The 22708-nt window shown below is 44.8% G+C and overlaps 1 protein-coding gene across 1 annotated transcript in view; it reads right to left on the bottom strand.

The window, feature by feature from the left end:
* Nucleotides 1-539: 539 nt before the first annotated feature.
* Nucleotides 540-22708, bottom strand: part of NAT8L (N-acetyltransferase 8 like) — a 47876-nt gene continuing 25707 nt past the window's right edge. The window contains exon 3 of the mRNA XM_054029692.1: nt 540-1946. Within this exon, the coding sequence (XP_053885667.1) occupies nt 1579-1946 (368 nt within the window). The 3' untranslated portion in view covers nt 540-1578. The remainder of the gene's footprint in view (nt 1947-22708) is intronic.

Below are 22708 nucleotides of genomic sequence, written 5' to 3'. Positions count from 1 at the left end.
ACCTAGTTGCTTCTACTATAGTTATAAGTGTTAGGAACATATGTTCAGTCCCTTATCAATTGTATCATGGTTTTCTTTCCCCCACCTCACACACATAATACTTCATAGAATAGTAACTTTTTTTCCCAGGTTTCCCTTTAAATGTAATAAGATAGCTGAATCCCACCACCCACACCAAATTAAGTGCAACCAGAAATGTTTTTAATATTTCTGATACCACATTTTAAAAATTAAAACCTACTGATTTCCCCCCGACATAATTCATGCAAAGTTGTTATTTGTTTAAATAAGTTATAAAATTGGTATTTCAGGCTAGAAGAAGCTGTAGTCTGGTTATTCTTTTGTTGGCAGGCACTGTACACACATATTAGGTACAGACACATGCCGAATCTGCTTTGCATTGCTTCTTGCATTGTACAATTCACAAATCTGACATTAAAGCAGTTATTACCTTTTATGGAAGGCTGCAGTGAGGCCATCTACAATTATTAAACAGCAGCTGGTTAAGATAATATGTATGCTTCCCCCCCCCCCCCCCCCACACGCCCAAAATGCAATTCTCTGTCACACATTGCTTGTCTGAAGTGTTTAGATTTGTTGCTCACATTTATGTGCAAATGTGTTGCCATAGAAACTGCAGCCTCCATTATGCTTCAATGACACCATTCAGCAAAAGCCAAAACAAATATAAAATTAAAAAAAAAAAGAAAAAACCCCAAACAAACAAAAAAACAAACAAACCCAGAAGGCAGCAAAGAGAAACTCCAATGCACATGCGGAAGTCTGGCCCAGGACTGCAGGATATGCATGGATCTAGAACAGCGCAGGAGAGAGTTAAGTTTGATCTTACTTTACAATATGTTACAATGGGGCTCAGAGTTCAAATGGTTCAAGTCTGTTTGCTGGCTTAGGAAGGAAAATGAGAATGGAGAAAAAGTCATGGTTACTGGATGCACCCAGGTTCTTTCAGATATTTGGCAGAATGAGGCACATCCAAAAAAAGTGCAACACCAGTGCCTGGATGGCAGTGCTGTGTGTTTGAGTGCGTGCACACACTTCCTCTTCATGCATTGTAGCAAGCGTTTTTTTTTCACATTTTCTTTGAAAACTATTAACCAGTAATTTATAGTAAGATGAATGCATATTCTAGTTACTGGTGCATGAAATACTGAGAAATGCATTCAAGTAATATTTCTGCACTTACTGTATTATGAATGTCATCACTACATTATCTTACATTTGAAAAAAAATACTATGTACACCAGACCAGTGGTACTATTACGTTTGTAAGTTTCTGTGCTTTATGTAGGTACCTGGGTAAGATTGGAACAACAGGCTGTAGGTCCACTCTGACCTGCCAGGTCATTAACACTGTATGCATTAGGAGAGCAGTACTTCCAGCCTCAGCACCACCACCGACAGCATGCGAGAAAGGATCCTTATTTTGTACAATCAAGCTGTACAAAGCAAATTAAAAATGAAATGAGGGAACGAAACAAAACAATTGAAAACAAAAACAATGAAAAAAAAGGGCAATTTTGAGGGGATAGGAGAAAACACTTTGTTTTGCTTTTGTTTCTATTCTTCGCGCAGCTGCAGGCGGTAGCGGTGGTAGCGAAGCTGGAAAAACATTCTCTCTAGTATGGAATGTGTCATCCCAGGGAGGGTGTAGTGTTCAATGATGCCCACATGTTTGAACCCTAAGGATTCATACAGCTTGTGGGCTGCCACCTTGACAGCCGTGGTTCCCAGTATAATGGAGGAATAGTTGTTGAGCATGGCAAACTCCAGCACTTTGCGGCCCAGGGCCTTGGCAATCCCTTTACCCCGGAAGTTGGAATCTACGGACATGCGGCGCAGCTCCATGGTGTTGTCTTCCTCATTGCCTCTCGCAGCCACGATTCCCACCACATTTCCGTCCAACACAGCTACCCAGAAGCAGGAGCCTAGAGAAGACAAAGCAGAGTCTGAAGCTAAAGAATGCAACTGCCCTTCTGCATAAGCCTACCTGGGCTTAATACATCACCTTATGCCAACAGAGCCAGATTACAAAAGTACTGAAATCAATGCGAGTTGGGCGCCCAACCGACTTAAGTGCTATTGAAAATCCTACTGGGCATCTATCTGCATATTTAGGTGCTTAAATAGCTTTCTGCATCTGGCCCAAAATTGCTTTCTTAAGACTGATAAGAGATTATTATTGCCCAAGAGGGAGATGTGTAAAAAAACCTCCTCCAATTTGAAATATCAGACCTCCTGTTTGAGACCAGAATTGTAAAGGACATTAGACAATACACCCGTGTAAGGTGACCAGGGGAATTTGTCCTCAACCTGCTCCAAGATTTAATTCTCAAGTGAAAGCCTGAAAATGTGTCAAACTCAGGGGCTCACTTTTCCTAAATCATATGGGAAATGGTGAAGTGGAACCATCCCATATGCCACCCGGCCCTATTAGAAGGGTATCTGGTATAAAGGTGTTGCACTTATTCCAATAAAGCACACAAGGGGAATTTATTAACTCTCCTTAACACATCAACATTACATATCTTTGGTTTCTTGGAACGGCCTTAGTTAGAGGGTGCTCTGTGTCAAAAGCAGCTGCAAAATGAGCTTCTTTATTGTAGGTTTTATTGCAAAATTCCTTATTTGATATACCAGCATTGTCAAAGGAGTAGTTCCATGGGACATGTGAATAGCCTGTGTACAGTATAAATTAGGATAAAGTGAGTAGCCCTGCAGCCAGCCACCTTCAGTTGTGGTCTCAAAGCTAAGCAGGACTAAGTGCACTGAGTACTTGGACAAGAGATCAACAACAAAAACCCAGTAGCTGGAGGAAGTTATGTTAATGATTTAGTAGGCAGCATTCTTCCCCTCTGAGTCAATAATGAACCAGAGCCCGTCACAGTGTTAAGGAGTTACTGGGGATATTGTTGCCTTTCAGGTGAAACGTAAAAACCAGTCACGTCATTTAGTGTCCTACAGTGCTTTCCTCCCAGAGGATGGGATGTTGATCCTAAGCGGATGTCAGAATTCCCATTGAGTACTTGCAGTCTGTCTACTTAAAACTTCCATGGCATTGTCAACTGGAAAAAAAACAACAACCTACCTTTCCATGACTGTTCTTCGAGATGTGTTGCTCATGTCCATTCCATTCTAGGTGTATGCGCGCCCACGTGCACAGTTGTTGGAGATTTTTGCCTTAGTGGTATCCGTAGGGTTGGCTGTGGCACCCCCTTGAGTGCTGCGCTCATGCGCTGGTATACTAGGCGCCAACAACTCTATGTCCTCTTAGTTCCTTCTTGCCAGCAACTCTGACAGCGGGGTAGGAGGAGGGGTAATGGAATGGACATGAGCAATGCATCTCGAAGGACAACAACTAAGAAAAGGTAGGTAACCGTTTTTTCTTCTTTGAGTACTTGGTCATGTTGATTCTATTCTAGGTGACCCACAAACAGTATACTTGGAGGTGGGCTTGGAGTTCACAGTCTAGTGGCTTGCAGCACTACTCTACTGAAGCCAGCTTTGTCCCAGGCCTGCTGGGTAAGTGCATAATGGGACATAAATGTGTGGATGGATGACCAGATGGCCTCCCTACAGATGTCCTGGATAGGCACCTGGACTAGGAAAGCTACTGAAGAGGCTTGCGCCCTGGTTGAATGAGCAGTGACAATTGCTGGAAGGGACACCTTTGCCTGATCGTAGCAGCAGCGAATGCAGGCAGTGATCCAAGAAGAAATTCTTTGAGTGGACACCAGATGACCTTTCATCCTGTCGGCCACTGCAACGAACAATTGTGTTGACTTGTGAAATGGCTTGGACCTTTCAATGTAGAACATTAGTGCCCTCCGGATGTCTAGGGAATGCAATCTATGCTCTGTGGCTTTGGAAAAAAGACAGGTTAAGTAAATGTCCTGGCCCGTATGAAACTGAGACCACCTTGGGCAGGAAAGCTGGGTGCAGCCGCAGCTGGATGTTGTCTTTGTAAAAGACTGTATAGGGCGGTTCTGAGGTGAGCACCCTAATCTCAGAGACCCGGCAGATGCATGTTATTGCAACCAGGAAAGGAGAAGGAGAAAGCAGGAAGTCAGAGTTTCAAAGGGGTGTGTGTCCCGTGAGCTGTGACAGCACAAGATTCAGGTCCCACGGAGGAATGTGGTCCCTGACATGCGGGTAATGGCACTCAAGGCCCTTTGAGGAACCTGGCAGTCATATCCTGAGTGAAAACCGACCTACCCTCAAGCAGCAGATAGAAGGCTGAGATGGCGGCTAAGTGAACCTTGATAGATGAAAGGGATAGGCCTTGGAGCTTGAGATGCAGAAGGTAGTTCAGGATTAATTGCAGTGCGGCTTGGTCGGGCTGAATGCCTTTATCTGAAGTCCAACAAGCGAACCGCTTCCATTTAGCCAGGTAGGTCGCCCTGGTGGAGGGCTTTCTGCTGCCCAACAGGTCCTGCTGGGCACCGGCTGAGCACTCCTGCTCCTCCGCATTTAACCATGCAACAGCCAAGCCGTCAGGTGCAGTGCTGCCAGGTTTGGATGCAGAGGACTGCCTGGTTCTGGGACAGCAGCTCTGGCCTGAATGGTAGCTGTAACAGAGCAGCAACCGAGAGGTCCAGCAGCGTGCCGAACCAGCACTGGCACGGCCTAGCTGGCGCTATGAGGATCACCCCGCCCTATCCTGTTTGATCTTCATGAGGACTCTGAATTAAACGGCACCGGGGGGGGGGGGGGGGGAGGCATACAACAGAGCTCCCAACCACGGGAGCAGAAAAGCATCCGGCAGGGAGGTTCTGTCAATCCCCTGAAAGTGGCATTTCCTGTTCTTCCTGGACGCAAACCAGGTCCACCTGGAGAGTCCCCCACCTCTGGGGGATGATGCTGACCACTTCCGGATGGAGGGACCATTCGTGGCGAGATGAGAAGATCATGCTGAGGCGATCTGCCAAAGCGTTCCTGGCCCCGGGGAGATGTGCGGCTATGAGAAGGATGTTGTGCTGTATACAAAAATCCCAGAGCCTGAGGACTTCTTGGCAAAGGGCAGACGTGTCACCCCTGCATTGGCTTCAGCACCGTGCTCGGACTCCAGTGCCGGCTGTGCCAAGGGCAGCTTGTCCGATGAGGCCTGGGAAGAACGGTGGGAGTATGGGAACGGTATAAAAAAGGTACATGCCACGGGTTCCAGTACTGCCACTGAGCAGGCCACTGCCCCTGCCGCCACCACAGGAGCCACGCTGGTCTCGCGGCCCGGTGGTGATTCGCCTTTTTTGGTGAGGGGCTGAACTGTCCTTCAGACTTGGACCATTGCCCTTCCAGTGATCAGGGCGGAGCTGTAGATGCCTGGGTCTGACCCTCGACTGACCCCAGCAAGGAGAGGGCAAGGAACGGTTTCTGCCTGAAGAGCGGTACCGAGGAGCCGAAGACCGGTGATGCATCCAAGAATGATCCTGCACTGGGGGGAGGGGTCGATGCCTGGGAGACTGCCTAGGCGATGGTGATCTGCGACCTGGCAATCTCTGGTGGGAGGCCCGATGGTACCGTGGGTACGAGGATCGGTGTCGTGACTCACATGTCCCGTGCCTTCTGGTGGAGATCTTGGCATCAGGGACCTGGGTCTTCTGACCAAGGACCGAGGCTGCAGTGCCAGGGTCCTAGGCTGCAGTGATGGGAATCGATGCCTGAGATCCAGGGATGCTCTGCTGCTTTAGGAGGTAGTCCCATAACTGGCTTGCCCATAGATGCTGTGGCCTTAGCCAGGTCCATCGCCTAGCTTGGCGTACATAGTGCTGACTGGCCTACTTGCTCTTTGGCAGACAGGCCCGCTTTGGGCACAGATGGCCTTATGAGGGGCTGGGACCCCCTGCTGGTCCTGGGAGTCAGAGGTGGGTCCCTGGCTGGGCTATGGGGTCCAACTGCACCGGTGTCCCCAAGTAGCTTGGGGCGGGCACGTGGACTAACAGGTCTTTGCCCAAAGCCCCCTTTTTCTGCAGTGCCGGTACGCCTGCCGACTTCAACCGCTTCTTAGGCGCCAGTGAGGGGGAATGGTGCCGGACGGATTCCGGTGCCGGTGGTGCACTGCGTGCAGATGCCAAAATGCCGGGTGTGGAGTCTGATCGAGAGGGCTCCGAGGCAGGACAAAGCACAGCCTCCATGAGGAGGTCCCTTAAACGAATATCCTGCTCCTTTTGAATTTGAGGACAAAAGTTTTTGCAGATCCTGCACTTGTCCTTTCTGTGGGAATCCCCCAAACAGCTATCGTGGGGGTAGCTAATGGGCATCGGCTGGCTGCACAACGAGCATGGCTTAAAGCCTGGGGAATGGGGCATGCCCCGCTCCGAGACAAGTCCCAGCTGGGACTCTAACTCTTAAACTACTACTCTAACACTTAACATAATGGTCTAAGTACCTAACAAGTGAAAACAAAGGAGACAGAACAATGAACTGTAAGAACTGCTAATGCCCTTGTGATGCAAGACAAGGTGCTCAGACCAAGCCTCAGGGGCAGTAAGAAGGAACTGGGAGGGTGTAGGGTCAGCGGCACCTAATACAGCAGTGCATGAGCGCAGCACTCAAGGGGGCGCCACAGCCGACCCTACGGATACCGCTAAGGCAAAAATCTCCAACTGTGCATGTGGGCGCGCACACACTTAGAATGGAATAGACACGAGCAAGCACTAGAAGAAGGTTATTTCTCACTCCTGCTCTAACTTGTGCACTGCTGCGCTATGTTTTACCCTACAGGTGACTTCACATGAATGGTGAGTGAAATAATCCCTAAGAACGGTAAACGGTAGCATCTATGTGGATGAAATATGCTGTGTAAGGGCAAATCATCATAAAAAGGAAATGATGACCTAATAAGCAAGCAGGGAATATCCTTCTTCACCTAGTAATTGCTTTCCTAGAAACAGCAAGCAAAGCATGTCTACAGCGATCATCCTTGGGTGCTGCTCTTACGGTAAGAACACTACCTGCTGCAGTACATCAACACACTGCCAGAAAAGTGGAGAAGCTGCTAAACTGGGTTACTGGAATGACGATTGTGGACACTTGCTCTGAGCATGCCCACAGAAGACTCCTGGGCAAGGTCTAAGCCTTCCATAAGCATTGTCCCCCTGAGTAAATGTTTCCACCAAAACATGCCGAATCTGCTTTGCATTGCTTTTTGCATTATACAATTCACTGATGTGGTTTTACAACATGGGCCATGTCACTGAACCTTCTTATGACTCAGTTAGCCAAATCTGAAAAAGATTGCTAATGTCAGGACTTCCCTGATAAACCAGATGCTGCGCTCAGCTTCCTTGGATAAAATCAGTCAAATCAGTTACAAAACTAAATCTAGGAAGCAAGTCTGGGTTTAGCCAGGCCCTTAGGACTTGTCAGCATATTCAGATGAAGACATTAGCTCCAAGGACATTCATCTCTGATCCTATTATAAACAAACAGTCATTACACCGTTGCTTTCTAGGCTAACAACAAAAATTTTTAACACAGGGCCCAATCTTCACTCATTTATTGTGAGCGGATACAATTCTCCTTTTATGTTGTCATATTGACAACGCAGCATGTTCTGCTGATTTTCTGTGACTTACAAGTGCTGAAAAATGGAAAGCACATTCCTTCTGTACACAAATGGTGGGGCTGCAGCAGGACACTGCTTTTTGCACTGCAGAAGTTTTAAACAACAAGCCTTGTGGTTATTGTGATCAGCCCATCCATCATGCAGTCATCTGTATAAGTGTGGGCCATTAAAATACTCCTAATGAAATAGTTAATTCAGATGACTCAATTAGATGGGATAGGATCGGGGAAGGCGGGGGGAGGGGGGGAAGACGCTCTTTAGAGGGATGAGAAGAACTGGAAGGAACTACAGGATCTCTTCCCTCCCCCTCCCCCCATCCAGTTCCACATTTAGGGCCTAATCCTGCAAAACATCCTTATCCATATGAGCAAACCCAGTGGCTTGAATAAGGCTAAACAAGCAAGTAAGGACAATTCACAAAAGAAGGCGGGGGGGGGGGGGGGGGGGATGGAAGAGATTAGGCCCCAGGTTGACTCCCCTGAATCTTGGCAATGCATCAGGTCAATTCTGGGAGACGACATGAGAAATATGATTCACTGGGAAGTAATAAGGTGTTCTCTGCTCCCCCAGCAATTCAGATTGCTGCCTGTCCAGCATTCTGACCCCTGCCAGCCCTGGAACCTGACCCATCAGCATGGCAGTAAATAATGGTGCCACCAAATCAGACTACAGGGCTAATTCCAGATCAGATGTGGTTTGTTGTTCTAGCAACACAATGCACCCCCTTTCTCTCTACTCCAGTTATACCATTCCATTCCGAGTTTAGGAGTGGAAAACTGGGCGGGAAATAGTTTTTCATCCTACTAAAGTGTTCAGATTTTTTTTTTAAAGTTTCCTATTTCAGATCAAGAGATGGGTGGGGTACAAAAGAAGTGTTCAGATTAGCCAATAACCCTTAGGGAAGTCACCTGAGATGTAGGAAACCCTGGTTCAAGGCCCTACTCTGCCAAATTCAGGAATTCCGTCCTAGACCTGAGACGTTATTCTCCACTGAAACATGCACACATGTTCCCATTAAGTATCAATTTTGACAAATCAGCATTTTCCAACAAAAAAATATTTGGTTGAAAAATTCCCTGACTAGCTCTACTCTCAACACGACGACATGTGGCACAGTTAGGTTTAGAGAAAGACTAGGATGAGGGATGGTGCCGTAAATCGAGTATCCTCTGGGATTCCTGCCTTTTTTTTTTTTTTGTAAAGCAAATTACTGCAACAATTTTAAACAGGAAAAAAAATCTATTTTTAAACCTGTGTTAAGAAATTGCTTCCCATTACTTTTTCTTTTTAAATCAAAACTGGCCTTCTGCATGGTCCTGCACGACCAGCAAGCGGGGCAGGCCATTAAGGCTTACCAAGCAAATCACTTCCAAGACTTAACAAATAGTTAGTTTCAGGTTTTTAAATCCATTCCATATTTTAAAAAGAAGTTTTTAAATTTTGGCTTTAGTTCATTTTCAAACTCCACATTTCTATACATTTCAAGCCCGATACATTTCTGATGCACCCAACCCATCACCATGGCTTCCAGGCTCCAGACTGAATTAGGATGCATTTTTGTTCAGTGTTTTCAGACCTTTGTTTGTGCAGCTGGCCCAGACTCCGACGGGGGAAGATGATATGACCACCTCCTTTCTATTAGTTTTAACCTAAGACTTTAAAACCTAATTATAATGATCTTGAGTTTAAAATAAAAAAAAAGGTATGTGGCACATTACATACCACATTACATTACAGTTTGTGTTCCCAGCCAACAAAGTAGCGAGGATACATCTGTTTAAATAATACAAGCCATATTCTGCTCCCATTTCCAGCACAGCTATCCCAATGACTTAACAGGTCTGTCCCTTCTAGGTGGGCTGTTGCTACTGTAGATGTATTTTATCCCACCTAAAGGCAAGAAAAACGGTCAGCCTCGAACAAGATTTCATTTTTGCTGGTGCCCGGTTTGAAGAATCCTTCTTGGGAACCATCCAGTGCACATCTGTTGCTGAGTATTATTCGAAGGGGAGCAAACTGGTGGTAAACTGCTGACCTGAGATCCACCCGCCAAATAAGACACTGGCTCAGAGAGTGAACCACCACATTTCAGAACAACAGGAAAACTCTGCCTTTTCAACCTGTCTCTTAACGGTCAGTATAACCTGTGCTGATTCACAGGCCTATCACTAATTCTTCCTGGTGACTGGTCCTTCCGTCTTGCCGAATTAGTTCTAGAAGCACTAAAAAGAATCACTACCCTCAAAAGTTCAGTTCTACACATCCTGAATGGGACATGGCAAAGGCATTCAGGGGGGAAAGCCTCCTATTCTTTCCCTGTTGACTTTTTTCGTCCGTGGGGTGGAGAATGTGTATCTCCTTCCCCCATCTATTCTGAAATTACAGGTTTGAGTCATAGGCCTGCAGCTTTTCTGCTTTTCATACATTTTTGTCTGGACTGAAATAAAATAGCTAACAGATCTTTCTTGGCAGAAGTAGGTAACAGAATTAATAGGGTGCTATTAATACCAGGAGTTCACATTTTATTCTCGCATAAATTGGCTTTTGCTGTTTGAAAATAATCATCACTGGAGAGATGAATAAACATCTTGTCAGCGACGAGCCTCCATTGCGATACCTGTTCCTTTTTAATTTTCCTCAACTTCACCCTCATCTACCTTCACAGACTTAGAGAGACAAGGTGGGTGAGGTCATCTTTTATTGGATCCACTTCTGTTGGTGAAAGGGACAACAGAAATTTGTCCTTTAAAAGATACTAACTCACCCACCTTGTCTCTCTAATATGCTGGGACCAACACAACTACAGAAACAAACATCCGCAGGCTTAGCTCCTTTCCATCATCCACCACTTCCACACAGCTTAAAATACCCTCACAATTCTTGACCGTGGCCAGTTATTGCATGAAAATCTCCTTAAACGAGCCCTTATTTACAAACATCTATAACTGTGTTCTTTAACCACCTTGTCTCTATAAATACCATTGCTTTCTTCTTCTCTTCACTGTTTCCCTGGTATACTGACCATTCTCGGGCCATCATATGGTCAGTGCCTTGAAAAACAGCAGGGCTTCCCAGGTGTCCATTACACAACAAAGGGTATGTCTAGAGTGCAATCACAAGGTGCGATTCAAGCTAGTTTGAGTACGTCTTCTCAAGCTGCAATCTAGCTAGTTCGGATCTTGGAGCAGTAAAGCCGTGGCAATGCATGCTTCAGCACGGGCGGTACAAGCCAGCCTAGAACCCTGAGTAATTACTTGTAGGGCTAGCCCAGGCTGAAGCCCACAGTGCCCCAGGTTCGCTGCTCAAGGACCCAAGTGAGCTAGATTAAAGCGATTTCTGGTATAGCTACTGGAACTGCAAACACATCCCATGATGCCAGTACAGACATGTCAAGGAGGAGGATGGATGGTCCAGTGGTTGAGGGAGCTCATGTAGGACTTGCGAGATCTGGGTTCAATTTCTTCTTCTGCCACAAGCCTTCCAGTGTGACCCTGGGCAAGTCACTTAGGATCTTCTCTGTAACATGAGAGTAATGACACTACCCTGTCTCATAGGGGCGTTGTGTGGATAACTACATTAAAAAGACAGTGAGGCACTCAGATACTGGGGGCCAGATAAGTACCGAAGGTAGATAAAAAAGCTCAGGTTTTAGATAAGACCCTTCTAGAGCAGCAGTTCTCAAACTTCATTGCACTGCAACCCCTCTGAGAACAAAAATTACTACACTGAAGGGGAGGGGAAACTGAAGCCTGAGCCCACTCAAGCTCTGCCGCCTTTACTACACGACCCCAGGCAGGGGCCTATAACCTGAGCCCTGCTGCCCAGGGCTAAAGCCCTGAGGCTTGAGCTTTGGCCCTGGGTGGTGGGGCTTGTTCTTTAGCCCTGGGCCCCAGCAAGTGTAAGCCAGCCCTGGCAACCCCATTAAAATGGCGTTGCAACCCACTTTGGAGTCCCAACCCACAATTTGAGAACTTCTGTTCTAGTGAGTGCTAACTACCATGGGCCAAATTTGTATTGGGGTAAGCTGGTCCAGTTCCCTTGGCTTCACTGGAGCAGAGCCAATTTACTCCAGCAGAGTATTTGGCCTTATCTGACTACAATTCCGAGGGCTCCAAGAAATTTGGTGCCTCTAATACAATAAGCTTCGTCCTCTACTCCTGTGATCAAAGAACTCAATGGACCAGAATCACTGATGTGCTCCAGCTGCTTTGCGCCACTCTGGGTTTACTGCTGCTTCGCATCGCTAATTTAACTGGCCACTTAATCCAGGTTTATGGCTGCTTTCGGCTGCCAGAGAAGCACAAAGCAGGCCCAGACTGTACTGGTGAAGCTAACCCCTTATTTCTTCTGTTGTCAGCTACATCACTTCAGATAACTACTACCCACAATCTTTCTGTCTTTCCAATATCTCTCTGCCACGAGGTCCTGTCAGACAACAAAAGCACCTCACGCCTTCATCCTATTCTCCTTCAAACCTCACCTCCCGTATCCCAGGATAATTAATCACCTGCCCACTTGTACATTCCCAAATGCCTTCAGTGCGTCACACCTCTCTCAAAAGTCTCTTCAGACTCCTTTGAGCAGTCTCCCCGCACAGCCGCCTTCAATAGTCTCAGCATGGTTCACGCTCCTGTCACTACTGATTCATGATTATTTCTCTTCAGACATGGCTTTCCTGCCTTAGCTTCCTTGTATCCAACGTGGAATTGAGATCAAACGATCACCACCTCCAGCCCAGCACAATTCCCTGAAATGCTAACCTTCTCATCCTCCTGGTTTCAACTCCAGCCACTACAAACAACCTTTCTGTAGCCCACAATACACCCTCCTCTATCACTCTGCCACTAAGCTATTTGAATATACCTGCTCCTGTTTATTCTAAAATGCAACACACTTTTAATTCTAATCTCTCTCCACCCCAAGAAAAAAAAAAACCCACCATGATACCCAACATATAAGTGAATTAACCGTAACACAGATCCTTTTCGGCCTACCCCACCCTAAGAGTTATTTACTTCATCATAATATCCTTCATTCAGTAGATCCAAAATAGGCAAATCCCTGATTGTTAAGGTGTGATGTTTTGGGGTCCACCCAGACCACTATAGGGTTCGGTCTCTTCCCACCCTTTAACTTCAGGGGTCTTTATGCTGGGCAGCTTTGGTTCAATTCCGTGACATCAACAACCTGCCCACAAGAATAAGGTTTCATCCCGTCTCACCAGCCTAGTTACATCTTAGAGTGACACCAACAGCTCTTCCAGTCCTGGGTTTCCCCATACACATCTTCCCACGTTCTTAATTACCAGACACTCTGATTGATCCCCTCTGGTTTGTCACCCCCGAAGGTGTGATACCAGCCCCCCAATTATCACATTACTTTGGCACACACACTCCACACGGTTTGCACATCAGAGATCTGCTTGGGATAAAAACAAAAAGTTTATTTAAAAGAAAAACCACATATTCCAAGATGGAATAGTAACAGAAAGCAAACACAAGTTACACAGAAAACAAAACCAAGAGACAACTTCAGCCTTTACACTTTCATATTAGACAAAATCCCTTTTCTAATAAGTTACCTATTGTCTTAGAACAGTTTCCAAGCATACCCCCTAGCTATGGGAGGGCTCCCATGTTCACAGACAGCATCCCACCTTGAGCTGTCTCCCAAGTTCCAGATAAAAACAAAGAAAAACACCGCTCCGTTCCAAGCCAGCTTTTAAAAAGCTTTTTTCTCCCCTCACCTTTGTCCACAGTGACTCTTGGTTAGTCAGAGAGGGGAAATGGCTTCCTGACTTTATGTTCTTTTCCATTTTGAGTTGTCTCAATGTCATTTCACTATCTCTAATGGTCCACCAATGTCTTCTCCTGGGCTAGGCAATGGATAGTTTCTCAAAGACAGTTTCATGTAGACAACAAGTTTAGGGATGCCCTTCCCTTTTTGACATGGAACTGAGGCTGCACCAGTTTTCTACACACAAATACATACGCTCATAATCAAGCCTGTATACATATCTCATAACAATTACTCCATTTAGAACATTACAAGCTTTCGTAAGAGACCTTATTGTACTATAAAAACCTATTGATTAACATAGTATGCAATCAGTTGGTTTTACTGCTTATCTGGGGGGGTTCAGTCTTCTGTTCTCCCCCTGGTGTGTCTGGACCCAAATTGTCACATAGGGGCATCACTGAGCTCAACGTCCCATCTCACTCATGACACCCAACTTCACTATCCTCCCATAAGGAATACAGAGGTTAGTTTCTGCTCTCATTTTCTGGACTGTCACATTTCTGTAAATCCTATTACAGTCACACCCAAAACATCCCCACATGTGAACTTTGCCAAAAAAGGGGTTACTTAGATCTTCACCCTCTTCTGTCTTTACTTCAACTCCCAGGCTTCTCAAGTCCAAATATTCAGCCTCTCTAAAAACGTACAAGCTCACCTTCTCATTCATACTCAAAAACACAATCACCTATCCAACCCCAAGTCTTCATTGATCCCCAACTTGAGTATTCTGTCGTGATTCTCAGGACTGCATGAGGGTTCATGTTGCCTTCACTTAACAGGAAAAAAATCAAATGGGGAATAACTGTCTAGCAATATTGCAGAAAAAGAGCTGGTGTTATAGGGGATCAAAAATTGAACATAAATCAATAAATAGTGTGATGCTGTGGTACAAAAACTAAATGTTATTCTGGGATGTATTAGCATAAGTGTTGTGCATAAAACATGGAAGGTAATTGTCCTGCTCTATTGGGCACTGGTGAGGTCTCAGCTGAAGTAGCGTGTCCATGTATGGGCACCACACTTTAAAAAAAAAAAAAAAGATATGATCAAATTGGAGAGAGTCGAGATGAGAGCAACAAAAGTGATAAAAGGTTTAGAAAACCTGATCTATGAGGAAAGGTTAAAAACCCATGTTCAGTCTTAAGAAAGGAAGCCTGAGAGGGGACCTGATAACAGTCTTCAACTAAGTTAAGGTCTGTTATAAAGAGGACATGATCAAGTGTTCTCCATGTCCACCCAGGGATGGACAAGTAGTATTTGGCTTAGATCGAGGCAAGAGAGATTTAAGGTTAGATATTAAGAAACAAAAAACTTTCTAAGACTAAGAATAGTTAAGCAAGGGTGAATGGGTATTCCACAACCTCCCTTGGTAACTGGTCATTGGAGGTTTCTAAGAACAGGTTAGACAAACATCTGTCAGGGACAGTCTAGGTATATTTGGTCCTGCCTCAGCACGGGTGGATGGATTAGATGACCTCTGGATAAAGCACCTCTATGACTATGATAAAGCAAATGAACATTCGCTATCAGTAGGTAACCTGCTGTATCGCCACTGAGGATGCACAAGTTACAACAGTATAACAATGTGTCACTAGCTATTTTGTACTGCTATTCAGATGCCTCTTCATTCAAATCAAACAGGTTTGAATTCAGCAGAAACGAACAGCTCAAAGCTACATTAAAAGCACATATGGATGGTGATTTAATCTCAGAACCAAAAAAAAAAGGGAGTTAAGGTTACGCAGCATCCTTAAAAAGAAGATCTTGGACAGTCCTGTTTCAAATATTTATTGCAAACACGTTTATACATCTTCCTCCATTCGGCCATCTTTTGAGGTCGATGGTCAGCCAGAGAGATCACTGCAATTACAGTGCATACCAGTGGTAGGTAGAGAGGCAGGTTTAATCATGTAATGCTGGCAGTGTATTGAGCTGTCAGGACATTCTCCAAAAAGCAGCTGTCCCCTCTCTTAAAAGGCCACATTAAGGTATCTCCAAGGTCCACCACAGTACACTTTTGCTTGAGCTGTATTTAAGTCCATGGGTCACAGGTCAATTTAGAGAGCATGTAAATGTTGACATACGTTCTACATCAGGAAGTTGGTGTTGCTCAACAGGCCAAGACAGGGGTCATAACAGGATAAGGAAAGATCAATGCATTGCAAGATAAAGCAGAGAAGATGGCTCCTTTTATCTTATGCCTTCTTACAATTATTTGCACCATCTTTAGTGTGCTAGAGACCAGTTGTTTTATCTTAAACTTTTTACACTCTCTTGTTGGTTGTTTTTCCTTTCTACAACCACATCTTACTGTATCCTTGGCAATAAGTTACACCATCCTGCTAGCGTGTAACAAACATCTACATCAACTGAATCAAGTCCCAGTTCTACTAAGCATCTGAACTTTTGCTGGTTTTCTGGATGGTCACGAAACAGGTGGTATTGTAAGGAGTGGAATGAGGCAGTCATAAAACCATAGCATGCACAAGGGCAATTCAGCGGTGTAGAAACCACACCAGTAAAATGATAGAAAGACTAATGTTCTAAATTTTATATTTGGTTTCTTAGCTTTTGAAAGGCTAATATTACATTAAGACATGACCAGCACACATGGCAGTCTTTCTAGTCTACCTGCCTAGATTTAAGAGTGATTTTCTGCTTCTGGGAATTTCTTACTTTCCCAACAGATTGTGGTTCATCTAACCCTCCCTTGACCCCCATCCCTCATTGCTGATTCCCATCTCAGATTACTCCAGTTCCCCCTTCCACAACATAGTGTAGTTTGTGAAACACCGTCCATTTCTACTCCTCTCCCTGGCTGCACAAATCCACCCACCGTGTGCCGCACAGCGACAGCTCTCTCCCACAAGCCATCGGGGGCGGTGGGTGACACTAAAATGATTTATTTTTATTGCAATTTCTTCTGCCTCTTTGGGCGAATGAAAGAGCAATGGGCGGATGGGTGGGAAGATTGGAGCCAGCAGTGGAAGCAAAGAAGAGAAGTGAAAGCAGAGAAGAGTAAGAGGACAGAAAAGTGAGACACCACACAGGAAAAGTACTAAAGAAATTGATTTTAAGTTTATTAAATTCTGAAGGTGTCTTGGGACATTTAATAGGAGTCTACAGAAATTACCCTAAAAACTAGTAAAATTTAATAACAAATTATGTCTTTCCTCTATAGGATGATTGAAGAAAAAAAACTATAGGAAAGTTATCATTTTCTTTTATATTTTACCTAAGGGTGTGTGTATATGTGTTTTAAATAAGGGCAGGGAGACCCTTCTGTAGTATTTTTGGTGGGAAATGGTGCAGTGGGAACATGAGAAATTCTCAGAGGTTGGAAATCCTTCATTCCCAGAAATGGACAAATTAAGCTCTGAAAGTTAAGACAGCCTCTGCTCCCCACCTGGGAGGTAATGTTAGTATTTCATACTCCCATTTTATTTAAAGGAATCAAGCTGTTATGTTACAAAATTTCTCCTTTGCATTTCACTTATTCTCTTTCTGGAAACCCCATTGATTCCTACAGACGTAGCTGCTGAGGCACTGGTCTAATCTAACCTGTGAGGAAACCTTATTAATTTTAAACAGGGGAACCAACAGCAGCTCTCTGTGAAATATTGTCAGCTTGGAAGTCAAGTCATGTACAAAAAAAAAAAAAAAAAAAAAAAAAAAAAAGACAACAGACTGACAAATACTTTCAGATGCCGTACCTGAGCCTGACAGCTGCTGCTAAGTTTTGCCCATTCAAGAATGGAATTTTCTAAAATACTCACTACTGGCCTAATCTTGCTCTTACGGGTAAAGCTGCCATCAACATCAATGGAACAGACTTGGACTAAAACGGAGAACTTCTGAAAACCCCACCCTAAAACCACGTTTTTCTTAAGGTCCAGACTGCCAACCCCGGACTGACACTGCTGATCAGTTACTCACACAACCAGACCTGACGACTGCAGTATCATGACTTGCGTAAGTAAACTGCTCCCCAATGCAAGTAGGATGTTCACAACCTGACCCCGAATGCTCTTCTCTTCCCTGCTGTTCTGTGAAAGCTCCACACGGACAGGAGAAATTGATTATACAGGGAATAAATGCTGCCAAACGTAAGTCTCTTTCATTTTGATAACCTTAGCTACTACTTGTAGTACATAAAGTATTTTCAGACAGAAATATGACTTAAGTGGACAACGTCCCTTTAAGGGGGCCCGTAAATGAACGATTATGTTCCATTCTGTTTTAGCAGATCTCAGTAGCATAAACAATCAGCAGATGTACACTTACAACTCAAAACCAGTTGGCCAAGCTACTGCAGCACTCTGTACAATATGATATACTACAAATATAATTTACCTGAGACAGCCAATGGGGAGGCCTGCAGGGGAATTGCAGCGAGGAAAACATGGAAAGCAAAGCGAACACTGTGTGTTCATTGGAACCAGGGACAGCACACAATGACTGGGAAATGGCATCTGTTGGAGTTCGAAATGGAGGTTAACGGCAGCCTAGAAGGTCCCCTGCCTCCCCCTCCTGCCACGTTCCACTCAAGGAAGGTCCCATCCAGGCACATAACTCCATGCAGAAAGGGGGTCTCCGGCTCCTGTATGGCATTATCCCTCTTCCTGTCTTCTGTCAAAGGTGACCTGTGGGTTTGAACTAAGGGAAGCGGTGGGGAGCGGCTAGGGCCTAGGGAAATGCATGCCATTCCTGCCCTCTAGCTCTGCAGATTCACGGCAAGAGATAACACAGCCAGGAGTTCTAGAACAATCTTTTCCATAGAGCAATCCCCACCCAGTAATCTTCCTCCTGCGCTCTGTAGAGGGAAAGTATCACCCTCTGGGCTCCCCAAAGGACAGGGCCTGCAATGGTGACAAGCTCTTGTGCAGTGTGTGTGTGGGGAGGTGGGGGGGGGGGGAGTGGTCTCTCTCAGCACCCCTACTCTCCTGCACACCCACCCAAAGGCCTATCACAATCTGGTCCCTAATTAGCAAGATGAATTGGCATGTCTCAAAACCCCTTCTCCAAAAGCCCACAAAAGGTGATGGCATGAGGACATACTGATCCAATGCAATGATGTTGCATTGCTATATCGTGACATTTCAGTGCAACACATTGCAACATGATGGAGCCTTAATTATATCCCCTTGGGCAAACACTAACTTAGAATTCTTGAATTCCCATTCCATCTCCCCATGAGATTTTGGGCAAGTCACCTGGCCTCTCAGCTGCCCTATCTGCAAAGCAGGTTTAGTAACAATCACCTACCACACAGCGGTATTTGAGGATTAGATAGATAAAGTTCATAAGGCACTATATAAAAGTGCTATGGTGAGTATAATTTTCTTGTTTCTCACGTACCTGTTATTGACAATCACAAATTGTCCTTCACAGCCTGGGAGTTGGTCAATATTTAGAAATGACCAGGTGGCAAACGAGGGTCTGTATCTCACCTTTCCACCAGATTCTTTATAGACAGCGTTAAGGTGAGAAAGAGACAGATATCATGGCAGAAAGTGGGCACAGAGGAGATCCCTAAGCCAAAGCGTTCTGTGCAGAGCCATGGACATTTGTGGTGCTATTTAAATCATTTTGACCTTTTGTCTTGTGGGTATGCTTAAGAGAGAATAGAGCAACTTGCCAGCCCAGGCAAATTTCTCCATTTCTCTGTGATGAAAGGGACATGCCAGCCAGATTAAACGTATGTCAAACAAGAAAGAAGAGACTTGTGGGGAAAACATTGTCTGTTGCAAAATAAATGAATGCTGCTGATTTTACAAGTTTCAGGCATATATACACGAAATCTACCTTCTGTCTGATCACAAAAATCTAGATGTATGAAGAGAGCTACCAAGGCTCGATGGCATTTGTACCAGTTGTAGATGATTGCAATTGTGTAACTAATCAGCACAAAGACTGACATACATTTTTACAGGGCATCTTTTCCTTCCTTCCTTCCTTTCTTTCTGACATTTAAGTTTCTCTCCATTCTCTGGGCCTGCCCTTGTATTTTTCCTCTCGATTTCAGTGGGGCCAGCATTTCTTTCACTCCTAGTCACAAGTCTATATTGGACCTAGGATGGAAGACATTATTGTAGAACTTTCTGACAACTAATGAACTTTACAATAGTTTGTAGCTGCCTAGCATTGTCACTCAAGAAGTGCCACATTTCAGAGATCCTGGATACCCAATGGGACCTGCTAGTTCTAACACCTGTTAGCATCCCTCTCAATCTGACCAGGCCTAAATGGGGAGATACAAATACCTAAACTGAAGGGGACACAAAAATTATTCAACATTAAATTAAGAATGCTGCGGGATCCCTTCCTTTATGTTAAGGACTCCGTATAACCTCACTTTCAAGATTCCTTATTTCTGATATAAATAACGCTCAGCAGTAAGAATGAAGGGCACTAAATCTGTCATCCCTTGAATCAGGCAACATTTGAAAGACATGCCTGGGAGAGCTGCTGTCTAGATGAAACCCTAGAAGGAGATAGATGTAGAACAAAAGGATCAGCCTCCAGCCAGAGATGGAGCTCAGCTTGCTATCCTTGTTCCTTTTCTCTTTTTGTTTCCTTTCTCTTTGTCTGTCTTCATCTCAGGATGAATTGTCTGGTGGTAAACAGTTTTTACTAATTTAATTAAACTGTAAAAAGATCACATGCTCATTTGTCTCCCCGCTATCAGGCAAAACGTCTGAAATTGTACCATCAAAAAGAGCAATGCTCAGAGCACACAGAACTCCCTTCTCATCTAGAAAAAGACAGCCATCTAACACTTCATCCCCCAGTGATCTTCCCCCATAATCTCTGCTCCTATACATTCCACTTCAGATCAGTCCTGGACAGGTCACTTCATGTGCATGTTTAAAACAGAGATCAGAATTTTAATGCAATCAGTGAGATTTCATAAAAAACTCCTACACTGAAAACAGGTTTACTATATATTACACATAGCCAGGGAGTTGGGACTTGAACTCTTGTCCTTGCTCCCCAAATACAGGCCTCTGTCATTTGAGCAAAAGGAAAACTGTTAACATGCTCTGGTCTCATATCCTCTGTGGGACAGTCGCCAGTGTTCACCATCACTCACCTCAGTCATACGCACAATCCCCCTACATGTATTACAGCCAGTGCATTGCAAGATTCAATCATCTCCATGCATATCAGAAAACTGCCCCAAGAGAGGCCAATCCAGAGGCAGAACACTAGCGCTGCTCTCATGATTAGACTTTGTCTGAACCTTTCTTTTCCATGTCAGCATCTGAGCCCAGGCCTCCTGTGAAAACTCACCACATAGCGCGATAGAGTTTGTTGCAGATCCAGACTCAGGTGCGAGTAGCTTGCACAGTACCTGGCTGTGCTATTTATGGCTTCAGCCCGTCACGCTAAGTCGATCACTTTTTTCACCTAGAAGTTCATTCACAAGCATTTTAAATATGAGAAAGGAGATTAACAGCAGAGGTGCCCAGGCATTGCAAGACAACCACTCTGATCTAAGGCTTTAAGAAATGGAATAAAAAATAGCCAGAAATACATATTTATCATTCATATTTAATCTTCAACTAAGCATTGAGAAAATATTAAGTGACTGACTGTTTCTTTAAGAGGGGGGGGGTGAGGAATGTTATCCTTCAGAGACCCCTACGGAACTTGGAACTGTTGCACCTGGGTCATCCTTATGAATTCTACATATTTTTTCGTACAGTGATGATGCATTTATTTAACCTGGATTTTGATTTGACTTGGTATTTGGGAGAGGATTTATTGTCAGTGTGGTTGAACAGAAAGATGCAAGTGGTGAGGGTGGGTTTGATTTATTGCAGTGGTCAGAGAATCAACCTAACAATACTTGCTCCTCTTCTCAAACTGCCCCCAAAGTAATTAGCGGATTTCAAGAACATTTTGCCATTTTATCTAATTTGTTTTGTCCCAGAAGTCAGTCTCACTCTCACACACAGAGAGCTAATTTCTCAAGATTTCAGACTGTGTGTTAATCTCTAAATTATAAATAGTTATTAAATACTTATTTGCCCAGAAACCCCCCTCCCACACACACACACACACACACCTGAAGCTACGCATATCAAGGCTCAGTCTATAACTCTTTGAAGCCGTAAAGGCCAAATCCTACCCACAAACATCTTCCAGCTGAAGACAATGGGAAGAAGGCAGAATTGGGGGATTTATAGCACAAGACATTAACCACTAGGTTAGGCCCTAAAATAATGGAAATGCTGGACACAATTCTCCTGTAAGCTTCACACACCTGTGTGTCCACTGACTACAGCGAAGTTATTGTAGTAAGTGAAAGGAAAAGTGGGTCCAAAGACATTACTTAGACTAGACCCTTGAATTAATACAATCAGCCCAGTGCTGGCATAGCATTTCTGCGTCTTACTGTTTAGTTGTTTGATGAGGGCCCAGCCCCGCACGATGCTGAATGTCCTGATCTTGCACTGATAACAAGAGGAGGGAATGGTGCTCAGCAACTTTCAGGAACTGCTCAGCACATACCAGGATCAGGCCCCTAACGAGACAACTGGAAACATTTTTCAATTGAAGGCTCTGATGAAGCACTGATTATGTGAAATCTAGAATTGCAAATAGCAGGAATTTTAAAATGTGCATTTTGGCCTTTTTGTTGGTCATGGTATGCCAGATTATGCCGTTAAAGGCCTGGGCTGTAGGAAAGGGAGTGCAAAGCCACACCATCTCAAGGGAAGCACCAAGAGGCAGCCAAATGGCCCAGGTACCTTTCTGTAGAGAACAGCATATTCTACAACACCCTGTTAAAAGATACAGCATACTCTCCACACCATGGCAGACCAGCTACGCTGCCCAGTACGTAAGGAGATGCACATAAGATACTCCTGGGGAATTCTCTGAACAATATGTTAAAATTCCGCAAAATTCTGCATATTTTGTCAAAATAACACTATATAATCACGCGAGTTTCATTGTGGTAATTTATTTCAGAATACCTGTCAGCTACTGTGACTGTAACAATATAGAAAACAAAAAAGATTGCCCCAAGAGTAGAGTTAAAATAACCCTACCTAGTTCCTGTTTCACTGCCCCCTCCTGCTCCAGAGCCCAGCCATGGAGCCCCCTCCAGCCCACCCACCACACCCTTCCCACAGAGCCTAGCCATGGGACCTCCTCCAGCCCACACACCCATACTCCCTCATCCCCAGAGCCCAGGCATGGGGCACCTCCCAGCTAAGACACCCACTTCCCCCCCCCCCCCAAGACCACAGCTGGGACACCCCCCAGCCCAGAAACCCTCATCCCCTCCCCCCAGATCCCAGTCACGGAGAGCCAAGC

This window comes from Malaclemys terrapin, chromosome 5, assembly GCF_027887155.1.
Source record: "Malaclemys terrapin pileata isolate rMalTer1 chromosome 5, rMalTer1.hap1, whole genome shotgun sequence".
NCBI lineage: Eukaryota > Metazoa > Chordata > Testudines > Emydidae > Malaclemys > Malaclemys terrapin.
This window is presented reverse-complemented; position numbering and strand designations above follow the sequence as displayed.